Source organism: Lutra lutra, chromosome 6, assembly GCF_902655055.1.
Source record: "Lutra lutra chromosome 6, mLutLut1.2, whole genome shotgun sequence".
Taxonomy (NCBI): Eukaryota; Metazoa; Chordata; class Mammalia; order Carnivora; family Mustelidae; genus Lutra; species Lutra lutra.
Window position 1 is genome coordinate 22,576,847 of NC_062283.1, and position 15,422 is coordinate 22,592,268.

At 47.4% G+C, this 15,422-nt stretch overlaps 1 protein-coding gene across 3 annotated transcripts in view; it reads right to left on the minus strand.

Moving 5' to 3' along the window:
- Positions 1-766: 766 nt before the first annotated feature.
- CDYL (chromodomain Y like) overlaps positions 767-15,422 on the minus strand; it is a 185,845-nt gene continuing 171,189 nt past the window's right edge. For all 3 annotated transcript variants that reach the window (XM_047733769.1, XM_047733771.1, XM_047733770.1), the window contains exons 4-7: positions 15,071-15,243; positions 9,346-9,556; positions 3,309-3,452; positions 767-2,429 (exon numbers count right to left, since the gene is read on the minus strand). In XM_047733769.1, coding sequence (XP_047589725.1) covers positions 2,271-2,429; positions 3,309-3,452; positions 9,346-9,556; positions 15,071-15,243 — 687 coding nt within the window. In that variant the 3' untranslated portion in view covers positions 767-2,270. The remainder of the gene's footprint in view (positions 2,430-3,308; positions 3,453-9,345; positions 9,557-15,070; positions 15,244-15,422) is intronic.

The following is a 15,422-nucleotide window of genomic DNA, read 5'->3' on the forward strand; positions in this document are numbered from 1 at the left end:
TCTGAAGGTGAACCAATTTAGAATTCCACCAAACTGAAAGACAGCATTTCCTGCCACCGTCACTAACGCTGGGCACGAACATCAGGATTTAAAGTTATGAGTTCTTCCCTCCTGGTTGGGCTCCATTCATAAACCAGAAGTTGGAACATGAAAGTTTTGCTTCAGAGAAGAAGGCATGTGGCCAGTATGGCCTGGAGAAGGCAAAATCCAGGATGGTGTAGACAGAGCCCCAATTTAAGGAGAACCTAACTGAATTAGTTCCCTGTTTGTAAATTCTAGGAAACAGACGGTATGCGTTGCTGCCAGGATGCCTGTTTTGCCACATTGTCCTGGGCTGGAAGCCAGATCCCACTGGAGGTAAAGTATTTCATACTTCAGGTTCTCTATGAAACAGGAATGAAAACACGTACATTGTAGGTTTGGACAAAGAAATAAGTTAAAACTCCCTTAATATTAAGTTAATCACCGAAGCTTACATGGGATACAATGTAAAGTTTAGAAAGAGGCAGAAGTAGGGAACGTCATTAGGAATATGGTTCTCTGACAGAGGAGTGAGAAGATGGACACAAAGTTCAGAAAACGGCAGCCTGGAGGGGAGTACAGGGAGGACGACGTTTGCCATACTCTAGCTCCTTGCCAGGTACAGTCCAGCAGGCGCTCCTTACTCTCCAAACTCTACAGAAGCTGTGTGACCCCGTGCGTTGTACCTCACGAGAAAGACTGAACGTCCCCTGAGAAACTTCAGGAGTGAAGAATGAGGCGAACATTTCAAATGTGTTAAGAAATATTAGTTTTATTTAACCAGTTTTCACAGCTGAATATTTATTCTATAAAAACTTTACAGATTGTACAGTTTATTATATATATAGTTCAAACTACGGAACGAAAAAGTAGGTCCCACAGATGCAAAAATACTGCACCAACCAATCCAGGGTAAAGGCAGATTTACACACTGTACAGCTCTCCACATGGCCGGGAGGTGGTCGGTTCTAAGTATAAACTTCCAAACTGTACAAAAATAAGGTTTTGATTTTATTTCACTCTTCATACATTCAATATGATTGCAAGCTCAGAAGCCTAACTAGTAATAGGCGTCTGTAATCGGGAGTCAGTCCCCACTCCTGAAAGGAATGTGAATGTCTATTTACACAGGGCACTCTTGGACACCACACTGTACTCCGCATCGTGCGTAGACATGAGAGCAGAGACCAGGAACATGGAACATTGAATATAAGGTAGTTCTTTTTTTTTTTCCTTTTTAAAGGAGTTTCTGCATTTAATAGTGTGCCAAAAGAATTTTAACTTATTAAATAAAATATATTCTAAGTGAACCTAAAAATTACACTTTATAAACATAAAAATACTTTTTTTTGGTGTAATACATCAATCGTATCTGCAGATAGAAAACCAAAACTATATATAAAGTAGTATTTCTCACCCAGCAACAAGAAGCACTTATGTAGTTATTTTTTCAAAAGGGTCAGAAAAACTCTTTAAACTCCACTAAGACTAACTTATAACTTAGATATTCATACTCAAGCTATTCAGTGATTCACTAATACTGTAAAACAAGCTTTCTTCCGGAAAGACAGTGGTTTCTTGGTGTTAACTGGGGACTTATTAAAAAGGAAGAATCAATGGATTTTCCGGCACGAATCCTAAGTGTACTTTAGTTGAGGGGTATGTTTGTCAGCGGGTTTTTCATCAAAATACTTATTCTACTAGAGAAGTTTTGCTTTTGACTCGGGACATTTCATCTCTGAGGTATCGGTACCTTTCTGGAGACAAAGGCACATCTCAGATCTTTCTGTATCTCTGAATGGGGCAAGAGAGAGGAGGCTGGCTAATACCTCTTAAGATTCTGTGTTCTAGAAGGAAAAAATTCAGGAAAACAAACATTATTCCAGACCTCTCTGCCACCCAAAGCCAGCAAAACACACTTCGCTTTTTTATACAGTACTAGCTAAAGATAACAAAAATTAGAGCTTTGAAGAGCAGTCTAGAGCTCACCATTATACTTTTATACTTGTGTGTATAGTAAGTATAAAATAATGACGTTTGGACAAAGGAGTTTTATAGTTATTTATTTTAAAGTTACAGTACTTAAAAACTCCTTGATAATAAATAGCCTGGAAGTCGCAAGTCCTGCTTCCAAGCGTGCACTAAGAGTGAACTTGCGACCGGCCGTGAGGAGGGAGGAGGGCGGAGGGCAGCCTGGCGCCACCGGTGTCCTGCTCTGGAGTTCCCGTGTCCCCAGCAGCCACCGCCCATCAGAACTCGTCGATCTTCCGCTGCAGGTACTTGAGCATGGAGTCCATGCCCTGCGCCGAGCCCCAGATCTTCTTCAGCACCTCGCACTCCCGCTCGTTGGCCTGCTCCAGCTCCAGCTTCATGTTACAGCGTACGAGGGCCTTCGACTCCTCCAGCACCTGCAGTGGACGAGCAGCAGCGGGTTAGCAAGGACGCGCGTCCGCAAGCACCGGCCCACCTGTCCCCAGAGTCACGGAGGCAGTTATCCACCTTGAGGAATTCCCTGCTGAAATCAGGCTACAGACATTCCCTCATGACACTCGTCAGGCCCAAGATAGGGCTGTGCTGTGCGCGCACTGGGTATCGGACGGATTCTCAACCGCTAAGCCGCTGAGCTGTCTCAGGAGAGCCGTGCTGCTCGCAGCCCACCCTCCCCGCCCCCGCCCGCCCCGCTGAGACCGACTGACCGGGCCTGGGTCCCGTGCTGGGCACGGACCCTTGGGATGCCCTGTGAAAACTCTATGAACACCCGCCAAGGGGATTTTCAAACCAGGCTTTAGTCTTAATCACGAGGGCGGTTCTGACAGGGAGAGTCTAGATGGGAGTCATGTGAGTTTAATACTTGGTAACATTCATCTTCTAATTTGCTAAATGCAATTCTGGTACCGGACAGAATGTTATCCAGCACAGTTGTCAAACGGAAGCTTAATATCCACTGTGGGGGCCTGGTGGGGGGCAAACACAACTTATAGGAAAGAGCTTTGGAAACAGCAAAGAACTATACAGATGGTTCTGGTAGAGTTTTACAGGACACTGTGGAATCCGTAAATCTCTGAAATGTATTCCTTTCACTCTCAGGCCTCTGCAGCCGAGAGGACGAGGTAAGCCCGTCCGGAGTGGCGGTGCCAGTGTTAGCTCCGCTGCATTTCACATGCAGGTGGCTGAGCTTGGAGCGGAGGAGGAGGACGCCGGAAAAACCGCCACACGGGTGAGCTCTCTGGAAGAAAGGCCATGGCGGGGAGAAAGGTAATATATGTAAGAGAATGAATTCCACCTACAACTGGGTTACAGGAGGCAAGCTCCTTGATGCGAACCATGACTTCTTGGGTGAAGGTGCCAGGCCAAAACACCTGGGAGACCAGGCCTTTGCCGCACGCCTCTTGTGCCGTCAGCTTCCGTCCACTGAGCAACATTTCATTAGCCTGAAAGGAAGAAGAGTTGATATTGGTATGAGATGTGAGGCGGAGGCAGGGAGAAAAGACCCGACCTGAAAATTCATCTAAAAAATTCAAATTGAGGACGGGTATGGGAAAGTGCGGGCCCCACTGGGGACTCGCTGGGCTTCCTCCAGGCTTCCAGCTAATGGGCACTGTTCTGGAGCCTGTGCACGAAGAAGAAACCCAACAAGGCACAATCAGTTATGCAGATGAGAAGTAACATACTGACTGGGAATTAAAAAAAAAAAAAGTAATACAGAATCACAGGGGCAAAACCAAGCAATCTCACTTAGAGAAGGTCTACTTGTTGTGAGCTTGAAGTTCCTGGCGTGTCCCTCTCTAGCTGCCTCCTTCCCAGTGGCAGCCACTACCCAAAACAGTATCCTGGGAAACTGAGGCATAAGCAAGCTAGACAATTTATAGTTTTAGAGATCCAAATCAGTCACAGAATTACTACTCAAGATTTTCTCTCTCTGAGAGGCCAATGGTGAGTTCTTCTCAATATACACAGACAATGTTCTAAGGACAGTGACTGTTTCTGCTCAAGTATAACTCAGAATGCCACATTTTACCACTTGGACATTAAAGTAAGAAACTAGTCAGCACCTGAAGGCATCCAAAATGAGCACTACTGTAGTCTCCTTAGAAGGTCTCACTATAGTTACTTCAAATGGGTCAGTGGGGGAAATTAACATTTATTTTTGTTCAAGAGAAAGTATATATGCATGTGTGTGTGTATGTATATATATGGACCTGACTTTAACTTTGTCTTGGATTCCATATCAGTTAAGGTCTCAACACTATGTGCACAGATTTTAGCTCATTCAAATCATAGGCTCATAGATATCAGAATAGGGAGAAAACCCATATCACAAGGAAACTTTGTGCTGTTCTGAGGCGACCATTTCCTCTCTGCAGTGTATCTTGCTAACCTTTCCGAATACTCTGATGGTCATGGTGAAGACTTGACCATAATTTACTGCTACTCAGGTAAAGTACACTCTTAGAGGAGAACTCCCTTTTCCTAGAGGTAAACTACTGTTAAGAAAAGCCTCCCATAAATGCATCGAGATGTTTACTGCACATGAAACACACAGCGGGGATGACACCCACGGAAGAAGAGCTGGCAAAGGAAATGTCTGCCTGACTTGCTGTCCTTCCAACACAGGCAGAGGATGGAGAACAGGGTGGAGAGCTGGGTCCCCACAAGGACTAAAGTCCTTCACACTCATGATTTTTTTTGGCGCCAACGTGGACCTGTTACTTGTGTCAAGTCTTGGGCAAAGTCACAAATGTTTGAAGAGTTCAGAGATGTTCTATTTGAAAACCCCCGTACTGAACATCCTCTTCTCAGTGAAAAGAAGGTCTAAAATAAACAATGCGTTCAGAGGCCTGACTTCGCCTTACTAATAGCTGTTAAGATCGTTCTTGAGAGGAAGGACCTGTGATGAGAGAGGGTGACAGGAGTGCTGACAGAAGGGCCTGGTGGGAAGTGCTCTAGTTTTCCTAGTTTGTGCTTCTCTCACGCTCAGCACACAGCAGACCACACCACATCATTTAAGTGAAGATGAAGTATGTTTTCAAGACTAGCTTGAACCACAGGGTCTTAGCTCGAGTTGTGGATGCAAACATGTGCCAGTGGAGAGTGTGGTGTGGGGAAGAGCAAGTCTCCTCCACGTGTTCCCTCTCCAGCCCCTCTGTGGGCCTGTCCTCCCATCTTGTCACTTCTCTCAATGTTACTCTTGGCCCTCTGGAGGTAGAACAGAGCCCTACCATGGTTCTCTTCCTCCCTTCTCCCTTTCCATGATTCCCACATAGCTGTGCTAACCAACTGGGCTATCTGAGTAGTCTCCCGCCACAGTTAGGTCCTTCCAATCTGTCATTGCCACTATGTTGTCCTTTCAGAGCTGGGCTAACTCTGTGGCTGTAGTCCCTGGAGAGTCTTTCCGGACTTAGTCTTCTCTACTCCTGATGGCTGGATGTGCAGGACAATTCAGGGTTCACCCAAGAGCATGGAAGTGGGCCTGACTCACGGTCGTTAGTACTCATGTAAGTACAGGCATTTAGCTGGCTTAAATGACAGTCAACAGTAATACCGTAAGATTAGTAAAATTAAATACACTCAGTTTGAATGAGCATGTTCTCATATGCTCCATTTCCAGTAGTTTTTAAAGATTTTACTTATTTGACAGAGGAGGAACACAAGCAGGGGGAGCGGGAGAGAGAGAGGCAGGCTTCCTGCCGAGCAGGGAGCCTGATGCAGAGCTCGATCCTGGGACCCTGGGATCATGACCTGAGATGAAAGCAGATGCTTAGCGATGGAGCCACCCAGGCGCCCCTATTTCCAGTAGTTTTAACATGAGAGGTTTCTAACTTGTACCCAAGAAACAGATTTGCAAAGATATGGAAAATTTGGAAATTTACAGGCTGCCATTTTGTTCCAAGATGGTCAACCGTTTTTTAAAGTTACAGTGTAACTATCTAGACGAGTGAGAAATGCCAGAGAAAAGGAGAGTTTTCTTTCAGCCCAAAAGACCACGTTAAGAGGTGTGGTGAGGAAACCTGACCGGCTTGGGTGGGAGGGTTTGGGGAGAGAGCGCACACACAAGCAGAGGGAGGGGGAAGCGGGCTCCCTGCTGAGGAAGGAGCCCAATGGGGGACTCAATCCCAGGATCCTGGGATCATGACCTGAGGCCCAAGGCAGACGCTGAACCTCTGACCCACCCAGGCGCCCCAGGTTGGGGAGCTTTGAACCCCATGGAGGCAGCGGCTCTGCCACTTGCTCCCTCAGGTCAGGCTCTCAACTCCCAAACCTGGGGTAGCCCTGCCTCAGGCTGCCGCAACGGAAGCTCACGCACATCAGAAGCTCCCCAAGGGGACTTGGCACCTGGGGCGTCACGGCATGCCTCCCCCCAGCAGCATTCACTCGCTGTCTGCAGACGGGTTTTAGCCCAGCGCTCTGCACTTCCTGAGTCGACTTTAGCCTCTCTGCTCTTGCTTCAGGGCAGCCTGGGCTGGACGGCTCTGGTGAGGCGGCCGGCCTGCGACGGGTGGGAGGCCGACGGGCACCCGGCCTGCCTCCAAGGTGACAGCCGGGTCTCTAGGCGCTGCAGCGTGGGCCTGCGGGGAGGGGAGGTGGGACACGGCACCCGGGGGAGAAGAGTAAGCAGGAACTGATGTTTCCCAGAGCTGCGCAGTGAGGGAAAACGCGCCCGCCGGGCGAGCAGCCCGTCTCCTCACGGCTTCCCACTCTTCAGCGTTCTGAGCGCGACGGGCTCAGGGGCAGCTTCTGGCCCAAGGACTCCCATTTCAGGACGTCTTTGCCCCAGATGGCCTTGACTGTCCATTTGCCCCAGTCTGCTCCTCCCGGGTATCCGTGTCAACATCCGACCTCCCCTCGGACCGGTCACTTCAGTCCCCTCTAGAGTAAGGACTCAGGCTGCACGGAGGAGGCTTTCACTGGCGGCAAGGAGTCTTCACTCCCGGAGTGGGGAGCGGCTGTCAGGAAGCAGTCTGTTCCACGGTGGTAACTCAGTGAACTTGGAAGTAATTTTCCGGGTAACGACTCTACCACCAGAACCAGGAGCAGTGACTGCTGGGTGGGTGCGGCGTGGTGCACGCACGACCCAGGACCCAGACGGGGCTCCACCTCTTCATCCGTGACACACGGAGCAGCACCCCGGGGTGGACACAGACGTGCCGCCCGGACGCCTTGGCCCAGGAACACTCGCTGCCCCGCTGCCAGGAGCGCCGCTCGCGGGGGCCTCCTGGGGGGACTCCTCGGTGCGGCCACACCCCACAGAGCAGGCTCTGACTGCAGCGGCGCCCACGTATGCCCCAGCGCTCCCTGTGGGCTCAGGGGGAGTTGTGCCAGGGCATTACCACAGCTCACCCTTGCCCTCCGCCCACTCCTGCCTCCTCCCTGCCCCGCCACAGAGGCGGACCCTGTGTCCTGGGTGCCCAAATCCCTCTCAGCCTCTGCTTCCAGAGAAACTAACTTGTCAGGGGTGGGAACAGGAGAGAAAGAGGTGATGAGACGGCTTTGGGAGCAAGATCGCTCCCTGGCTGGCTGGCAGAGACCGGCCATCACGGGCTGGGGGGTGCCCCGAGCACATGGCCCTGGTGGTGATTCAAGTGCAAAAACCCTCACGGATGAGGGCTCGGTAACTGCTATTTGCCGCTAACGCGGGCAGAGGGGCTCCTGGGTAGCGAGAAGGCAGAGAGTGCAGACCCAGACCCAGGACTTACTAGTGTGAGGAGCCCAGCCCCCGACAAGGTGAGTCGCCTGCCAAGGAGGACCTGCTCTAACGTTGACATCTTCTAGGACCTTACAAGACCCAAACTGGAAAACCACCATCAACACAGTACTAGGAGTCAACCACAGACTGCCTGCAAAGTTTGCAGATTCTCCTAAGACAGTCCTTCCTCTGATCCCGAAGTGCGTCGGAGAGCCCTGCTTCTGCACGGCGCTGTCAGCCCCCGTCCGCCCCAGTGTGGGGCAGCGCCTCGGTCTTCCAGTGAGTTCTCTGACCCATGGCACTTGGGCAGGGCCCTGCACAATGTCTGCAGACCACGCCACAGCCCAGGCTTGTCTGTTGCTCGAGCCACACCAGACGGAGGTGATGCCCACAGGGCAGGACTTGGGTGGAGCGATGCCACGTCACTCTCGCTGCAGCAGGTCAGGGGCCAACAACGGAGCCCGTTTCCGGGGACTCTGACCACTCAGAAAGGTGATGCCTGCACGGCTTCTCTACTGTAAAGTTACTTTCTCCCCCATAAATAATGCGAGGATGTGAATATCCATTTTCTCTTCATACCTTTACCTGCTACTTTAAGATCTAGGCAGTTCTTGCCTGTAACGATTACCAGTGGCTAATCCTCCTCTTCTAATCTTTCCCTGGGAAGCGTGGCTCCCCTCAATGTGTATGAAGAGGTGGGTATGAGGGGCCAAGGGTGGACATGGGGGTGTGCCGCTGAGGTCTGTCCAAGGGAGGTCTTGCTGTCCCAGCTGCTGGGAGTGCTGTCAGCAGTCAGTCTTCAGCTCCTTCGGGGATTGCCCTCTGCTGCAGAGGGAGCCCCGTCCACGGTCACGGCACTCCTCCTGGGCAACCCACACTTGGTGTTGAGGGACACAGAGGAAGCGGCCATTTCAGTCCACTATGGGACAACTGTGACAGGCCATACATGCTCCAGAGCTCCCCAGGTGGCCCGAGCTTTGGTGAGCCTGTCTTCCTGCCCAGCCCCCCTACCGCTGCCATCCTGCCAACAGGTGTGGATTGCTGAGTATTTCTCCAGCATGACAAACTCTACCTCAGTGTTGGCTTGTGAAGACCCTAACCCCTGACATCACCTACTTCACGGAGTAAGAAATGCAATCTGTGTAACTGCTTGAGAAAAATCAAAAGCTGCAAACACACTCTTACTATGGATGGATTAAACAGTTAAAAAAAAAAAAAAAGCTCCACAGTGAGATGGGAAGAGTTCTCTTATCTTAACCAACTTAGCTCCTTCATTGCTTTCTCTTAAGAGTGCTGCTCTTAGGTTATTAGGTCAAGGACCTTTTGATGGCACACTCTGTTGTTTGAGTTACAAACTGGGTATTTACTAATAATGGATATCAGTGTCAATTATGCAGACAGAGACTGCTCGCTGAATAAGGTCCTTCTCTAGGAAATGATGCAACCCAGTGTCAATAAATGTTCTATGAACCAAAATATGAAAACCTCTTATGATTTCATGATTTAAGAATACAAGTTAGTGAAGAGAATTGAACTACAAGAGCATCTGAAAGGAAGGTCCCCACAAAATGACAATGACCAAACTGCATTTCTTTAGGAAGTTTTCTAGAGTCATTAAAACAAAAAATAGAGGTACTCACAGATGCTCCTCCCATAATCTTGGGAAACATAACGGTGGAACAGCCATCTGGACTCTGTCCGAAGGTAGTATAGGGTGTTTGAAACCAAGCCTTTTCATTGGCCCAAACCACATCACAAAGAGGCAATATGGAGGCTCCCAGTCCAATGGCTGGGCCATTTACTGCTACAATTATAGGCTTCTTGAACTGAATGAAAGTATTCACGAAGTTTCTAAAATGAAAAAATAAATGGGAAATTACTCAAAACATTGTGTATTTGAGCAACAGAAAAATCTACTATTATAGATTCACCATACCAAGAGGTAAGCTCTATAAATATCAGTGTAAGCTGAGATTCCTTGAAGGCCTTCTCCTAGAAGCGAGCCATGGTCTTATTTACTGTATGCTGTAAAGGCCCGACGGTATCCTGGATGCTACGCGACAGCGGCTACAGGACCTGCATGAAGTCTACGGGTCAAGTCCAGTCAGAGGATGCTCCTGGATCTGCAGCTGGCCCTTGGGCTCTAGGACTAATACATTTTTTCTCCACAACTCTTCTTCCCTTTAAGACATAAGGAGCCCAAAAACCACTGTGGGCTTCTGATGACTATTAGAAGCTTTCGCAAAGAAAACCTGGCACGGGTCCTACCAAGACTGCCTGGTGTTGAGCAAAGACTAGGAGGTTGGGGTTATGACCCATGGGGTCGGGGTCTGGACTTGGTATGTGATTTCAGACAACTCTGACTGAGAACACCAGAGATTTCCTGAGTTTGTCCAGAATTAGATGGAAAGACTTGGGGGTATAGAAACAAGAAACCTCCAGGCTGGTTTAAGACTGGAGATCCACGGAAGCACAGCAAGCAGCAGAGACAGCGCCTGTATGCCACTGCGTACCCCTCTGTGCGCTGTGGATGACGAATACAGCAGGACTGCAAAGGAGAGCAAGACCAGGGGTAGGGCAGCCTTCACAGAGGATGTGGATTTCAAAACCGAGCCAGTGCTATTTCTGGATTTGTTTTAGGATCAGACTGGGAAAGTAGGCTGCTTTTCAATTTAGGGTAGGTTAGTGCCACACCATACTGGGAATGTGCATCTTCTCCTACCACTAGAGTCTAATTTTGTGTTCGGAGATTGCTGCTTGTTACGATTTAACATGGTGAGGAAAAAGACAAGCACGCACCAAAAAAACCCAGAAGATAATTCCTTGAAGGCCGTTGGGAGTTATAGCTCAGAGTCCAGAATTCTAAACCGGAACCCCATCTTTAGTTCCAGAAGGAACAATCTGGTTGCTCGCTACAATTCAGCAATTTCAAAGCCACAGCAAATCTATTCACATTATCTCTGGAAATCCTGGCTTAACATCTTAAGTGGTCTCCCCATCTCCCCAGACAGGGACACGAGGGATCATATATTTTTTGGAGGGGGCAGGTTAGGGAGGCCTGGGGCGTGTGTGCGTGCGCGTGTAAAGAACAGAAGAGAGGATACGCGGCAGAACTGGGGAGCCTGCAGGCTGAGCTCCTCGGACGATTCTCAGAGGTGCCCTGCAGCCTGTGCAGACCTCAGCCCAGCCCCCAAGGTCCCCTAAGGTTCCTGGGATCTTTACAATGAGTAAGAACTGACTCGTTCAAATGAATGAGCTGCAGTAAGGACTCTCTAAATGAGAGCCTGAGGCGTTGTTAGAAACATCACACTGCGTTTTAATGATACAAAGGGAGCCAGACCACCTTTTAAATAGGTTCTTGAAATAACACAGACAATTTACACCTTTTGAGGATTTGGGGGTCAATGACATGATGGAAATACATTTCCTATGCTCAGTTACTGATGACTCTTGAAAAGGTCTCCATGAGGCAGAGCAGATGTTTTCAAAATCTGTCCCCGAGTGCCCCGGAGTCACCTGCTTTCATCTGCCTCATGGGAAGAGGGGCCCGGGAGGAACCAGGCTGGTGCTAACAGCATCTGGAAACCGTGACTGGGGTGGCAGAACAATATGAAAGAAATGAGCAAATCTTGCAGTAAGAGAATGGCTTTATAGAGAAATGGTCGAAGGAATCGGTCACTCCACAAGGCAGTGTTCCTTCGCACGTTATAGGTTTATATAAGAGAAAAAAAATGTTTTGAAAGTAGATACTGCAAAATCAAAGCCCGGAGAATTGTTTGAAGCGGATTCCTCACCTGCATCACAAGTTAATTTTATTTTTGCCTAGAATAATAACTTCACCTGAAACCAGTGGCCGCTTCTGGGAGGGGTAGGGATTCACTGGCTTGCTCACAAAGATCATCTTCCCCATTCAGAGGACACAGCCAAACATTCGGCTACGTAAGCTCTGAGATGTCAGCGAGGAGCCTGGCCTATAGAAAAATTTGTCTTTTTTTTTTTTTTTAAAAACAACAACAACAACAAACTTCATAGAAATGCTTTTTTCTGTTTAGTAGAAACTTTGCAGAGCCACAAAGGCTTGGCCATACTGTGACCAGAGACAGGGAAGCGGGGGCTGCCTTTGGGCCCCGGGACACTGCTCAGGAGCCTGGCCTTCAAGGAGGGCCAGTCCATGGCTTTTAGGGGAGTAAAGCAAGTCTATTTCAGAACTTCAAATCAAAGCGCATGGGTGCAACACACTGAATTTAAATTTTAGCTCTCTGGAACTGTGTGTGAACTGAGCTATGATAAAGGCTGTGGTGGGTATGGCAGGGAAGGGAAGTTTTATTTGTCACAAAATGAGTTTAAAAAGACTTCTAATTAAACAAAAGCAAACTTCTAACCATTCTTCTGAAGAATGTTCATTACTTCATGGATATCACCAAAAAAGAAAATCACCTAAGAACAATAGTGGAGGAACTGTCTGGAGGAAAACGAGGCCAGAGGGATCTGAAATTTCAATAGCTAGTTCACAGCCAGTTTTCAAGGGAGCTCTCCCCTCACTCTGAATGTCTGGCCAGGATTGAATGGGGAGAGGTCAGGTGCTCCTCAGCTTTGCTGTCTCCCTCATCTCTGCTCCTCTCACTCCATGGGGAAGAAGATGCCTGCCTCCCAGTCCAGGAGGCTCCCAGTTCTTCAGACACTAAGAGGCAGCGTCTGGCTCTCACAGACTTCAAAAGCTTAATGTTATAAACGGATTTACAAGTCTTTTTGTTTTTATCCCTAATGTGCTGAATGTTTTTCTTACAACGAATCTGCAAACTGGTTATGACCAGCAGCCCTGGTAATGGAATTAGCTGTAGCAGACACCTGATAATCAAACTCAAACCTCATCTCCCTATTTCCCACTTTTTTTTTTTATAGGGGAAACATGCTATAGTGACGTTCTTTGCCCCCAAGTTTTAAGAAAGTCAAGATAAGACACACAGAAATAACAAATAGACAGCTTTATGTGTAAAGCAGATCTTACACATATAAAAATTAATTTAAATGCAAATGAGCAAGAGCAAAGGTTAAGTGAATCTGGTATAACTCATTATTTTCGTATCTTGCCAGAGTACATGAAGAAAAATTCACATTGATAAAAAATATATTCATTTAAAGTAGAACCAGTGGGTTTCCCTAAAGCAGGATTTGGCTTTTTTTTGTAGAAAAGCTATTTTGTAGGGGGTGAGGAGAGTGACAGGGAGAAGGAGGGTCTGGACAAGTAACAGGAGTGGGTAGCTAACCGAAATAAACACCCAAAGTCACCTAAAGGTTCCACAAATGCGGTCTCTTGTCCATCTTTCCTCTGTGGTTTCTAACACCAACAGTGCAAGCCTCAGCCACTGCCAAGGGTAATTCAACTTGGGAGCAGGCTGGCCTCGGGCTGAGCCACAGAAATTTAGGAGTGGAGCTTAGGGAAGCATCTCCGGGGAGAAAGGAGCCAGGATGCCGAAGGCACTGGCAGACGAATCTGATGCTTACAGCAGAGCTTGACCAAATCAACAGTGCTGTGTGTGAAGTCATGTGAGCTTATGGAAAACCTACAAAGTCACCGCCTGAGGCACAACAGTTTGTATTTAAAAAGCGAAAATTAAACCCACGCAGGTCATCCCGAAAGGATGGGATGGGTTAATAATCAGGAATATCAACACGTTGTCTTAGAAGTACTGACTTTATGTGTAAAGCAGATCTTGTGCGTATTGATCAAGCACATTAATTTGAAATGGAGTAATAACATGGTCTTATCCAGTAAACTACAAGCCTGAAATTATTTAGGTGACCAGAGATGATATTTAATTAAAATAGATTGTAAAATTTCAAGCTATTTTTGAAAAAAAAACAATGATCATATGATAACCTAAAAAGTGGTAATGTTTAAAAAGACAAAAGAACCTGATATGCGTGCATACGTCTGTATACAGTGACAAAACCTATTGATTTTGAAAACTTAAAAATGTTACAAAAGGCCAAGGCAATATGGGGTTCCAGTACTCCTCTGACGGGCTGATGAGGGCAGCAACTCATCGGAATCACCATGGGAAATCTGTCAGAGAGAAGCCCTGCCCCACTCTGCGCCCACCAAGGCACAACTTCCACTAATCCCAACGTACACCTTTAAGGATGGTCTGGGGGACCAGGAAGCCCTGTGTCTCCAAGGTCAGGGCATAGGGTCTCAGCCATGCAGAGCCCAATACCCAACCAAAGAAGTTCAACTTCAACTCCCCAGGTGTGTGGGCATTTGGAGAAGATCCGATCAAGTTTACTTTCCACAGCTGTGCATCTAAGTTCCCGTCCTTCTGTACCTCACCGAGGCAAACGCACACACAAAGGGTTCTTAGGGGTCACTCAGGGATATGTCATTTTCGGGAGGTGGGAAGGGCAGTGCAATGGTCTTCTGGTTGGTGACTGGGTTTCATTCACTTCAAATAAAATCAATTTCTGAATAATTAGATATTTTAAAATTATACTTAATAGTGATTAGCATGAGACGTGAGAGTTATGGAAAGAGAATATGTACCTGGGTATGCTTACAGCAGAGTTAGGTGATTCTAGGGAAGCTTTTTGCAATGTTATAATACAGCAGTGGAAATTCCCCAAACAGAAGAAATGGAACTCTCTAAAGTCACATTGTTAAATGGAAAGGGCAAGTTGCAAGAGAACACACAGTATAATTCCATTTATTTAACAGAACTAAAAATAAATCTATATTAGCTCTAATATGTATGGAATGCATATTTGACAGTGTTTAGAAAAAGGCTGGGAAGACATAAATGAACGGTGGGTCCCTGGGGGAGGGGAGAACGTGAGAGAAAGGGAACTCTTACTTTTCACTCCACATGATCGAGTTTTATGGGCAGTTGGAACTTGGGATGAACTTGAACAAGAATGTGTACGACTTGAACTAAAACAAACTTTCATGTGATATTATGGAACCAGCTTGTCATAAAGCCTAGCCAATTTCTTTCAGAGTGAAGCAAATGGTAAGTTATTATGTGAAAGAGAATGCATCTTTATTTAAGAGCTGAAGACAGGGCGCACTCACAGTACAAATAATGGAAACTCTGGCTATATGCTATTGTACACGCTAATCATTAGAACATTCCCTGAGCACTCACTGGGTTTGAGCCAGCCTTGAAATCAGTTATTTGCTCAAGGCAAGTAGTAATTTATGCCAGGCCCACAGAAAAGACAGATGATTTAATTAATTTTGATACTAGTGTCTCTCAGTGGAGGAGACATGCGTTTTACTCACAAGGCTTGCTGGAGCCTGTTCCACCGGGATGGGGACGCTCTGAGCAAGACACTCAAACCAACCGTTAAAAAAACACCGTTTGGGCATACCTGATAGCTTCCGCCATTTTAGTGCTTTCTCTTTTCCTGTCATCTGTTAAACGCCGGATAAAATAAATAAAGTCGAGACCGCAGCAGAAGACACTGCCCACCGCGCTGAGCAGCACGAGTTTGCTATCGTCGGCAGCAGCTGTGCTGAGGGCACTCTGGACTTCTTTCATGACCTGGAAGTCACCAGAAGATAAAGTGGCAAAGAGGATTTTTGATACGGAATCCGAAAAGCATTTGTTCCTGGACCATCTGGACCCAGAGAAAGTACAGTCTAAACCTGATACTGTTTCCCTGGATCTATCACAGTTTAAAGTAATTCACAAACTTCTTTTCTATAAGCAGAGACTGGGAA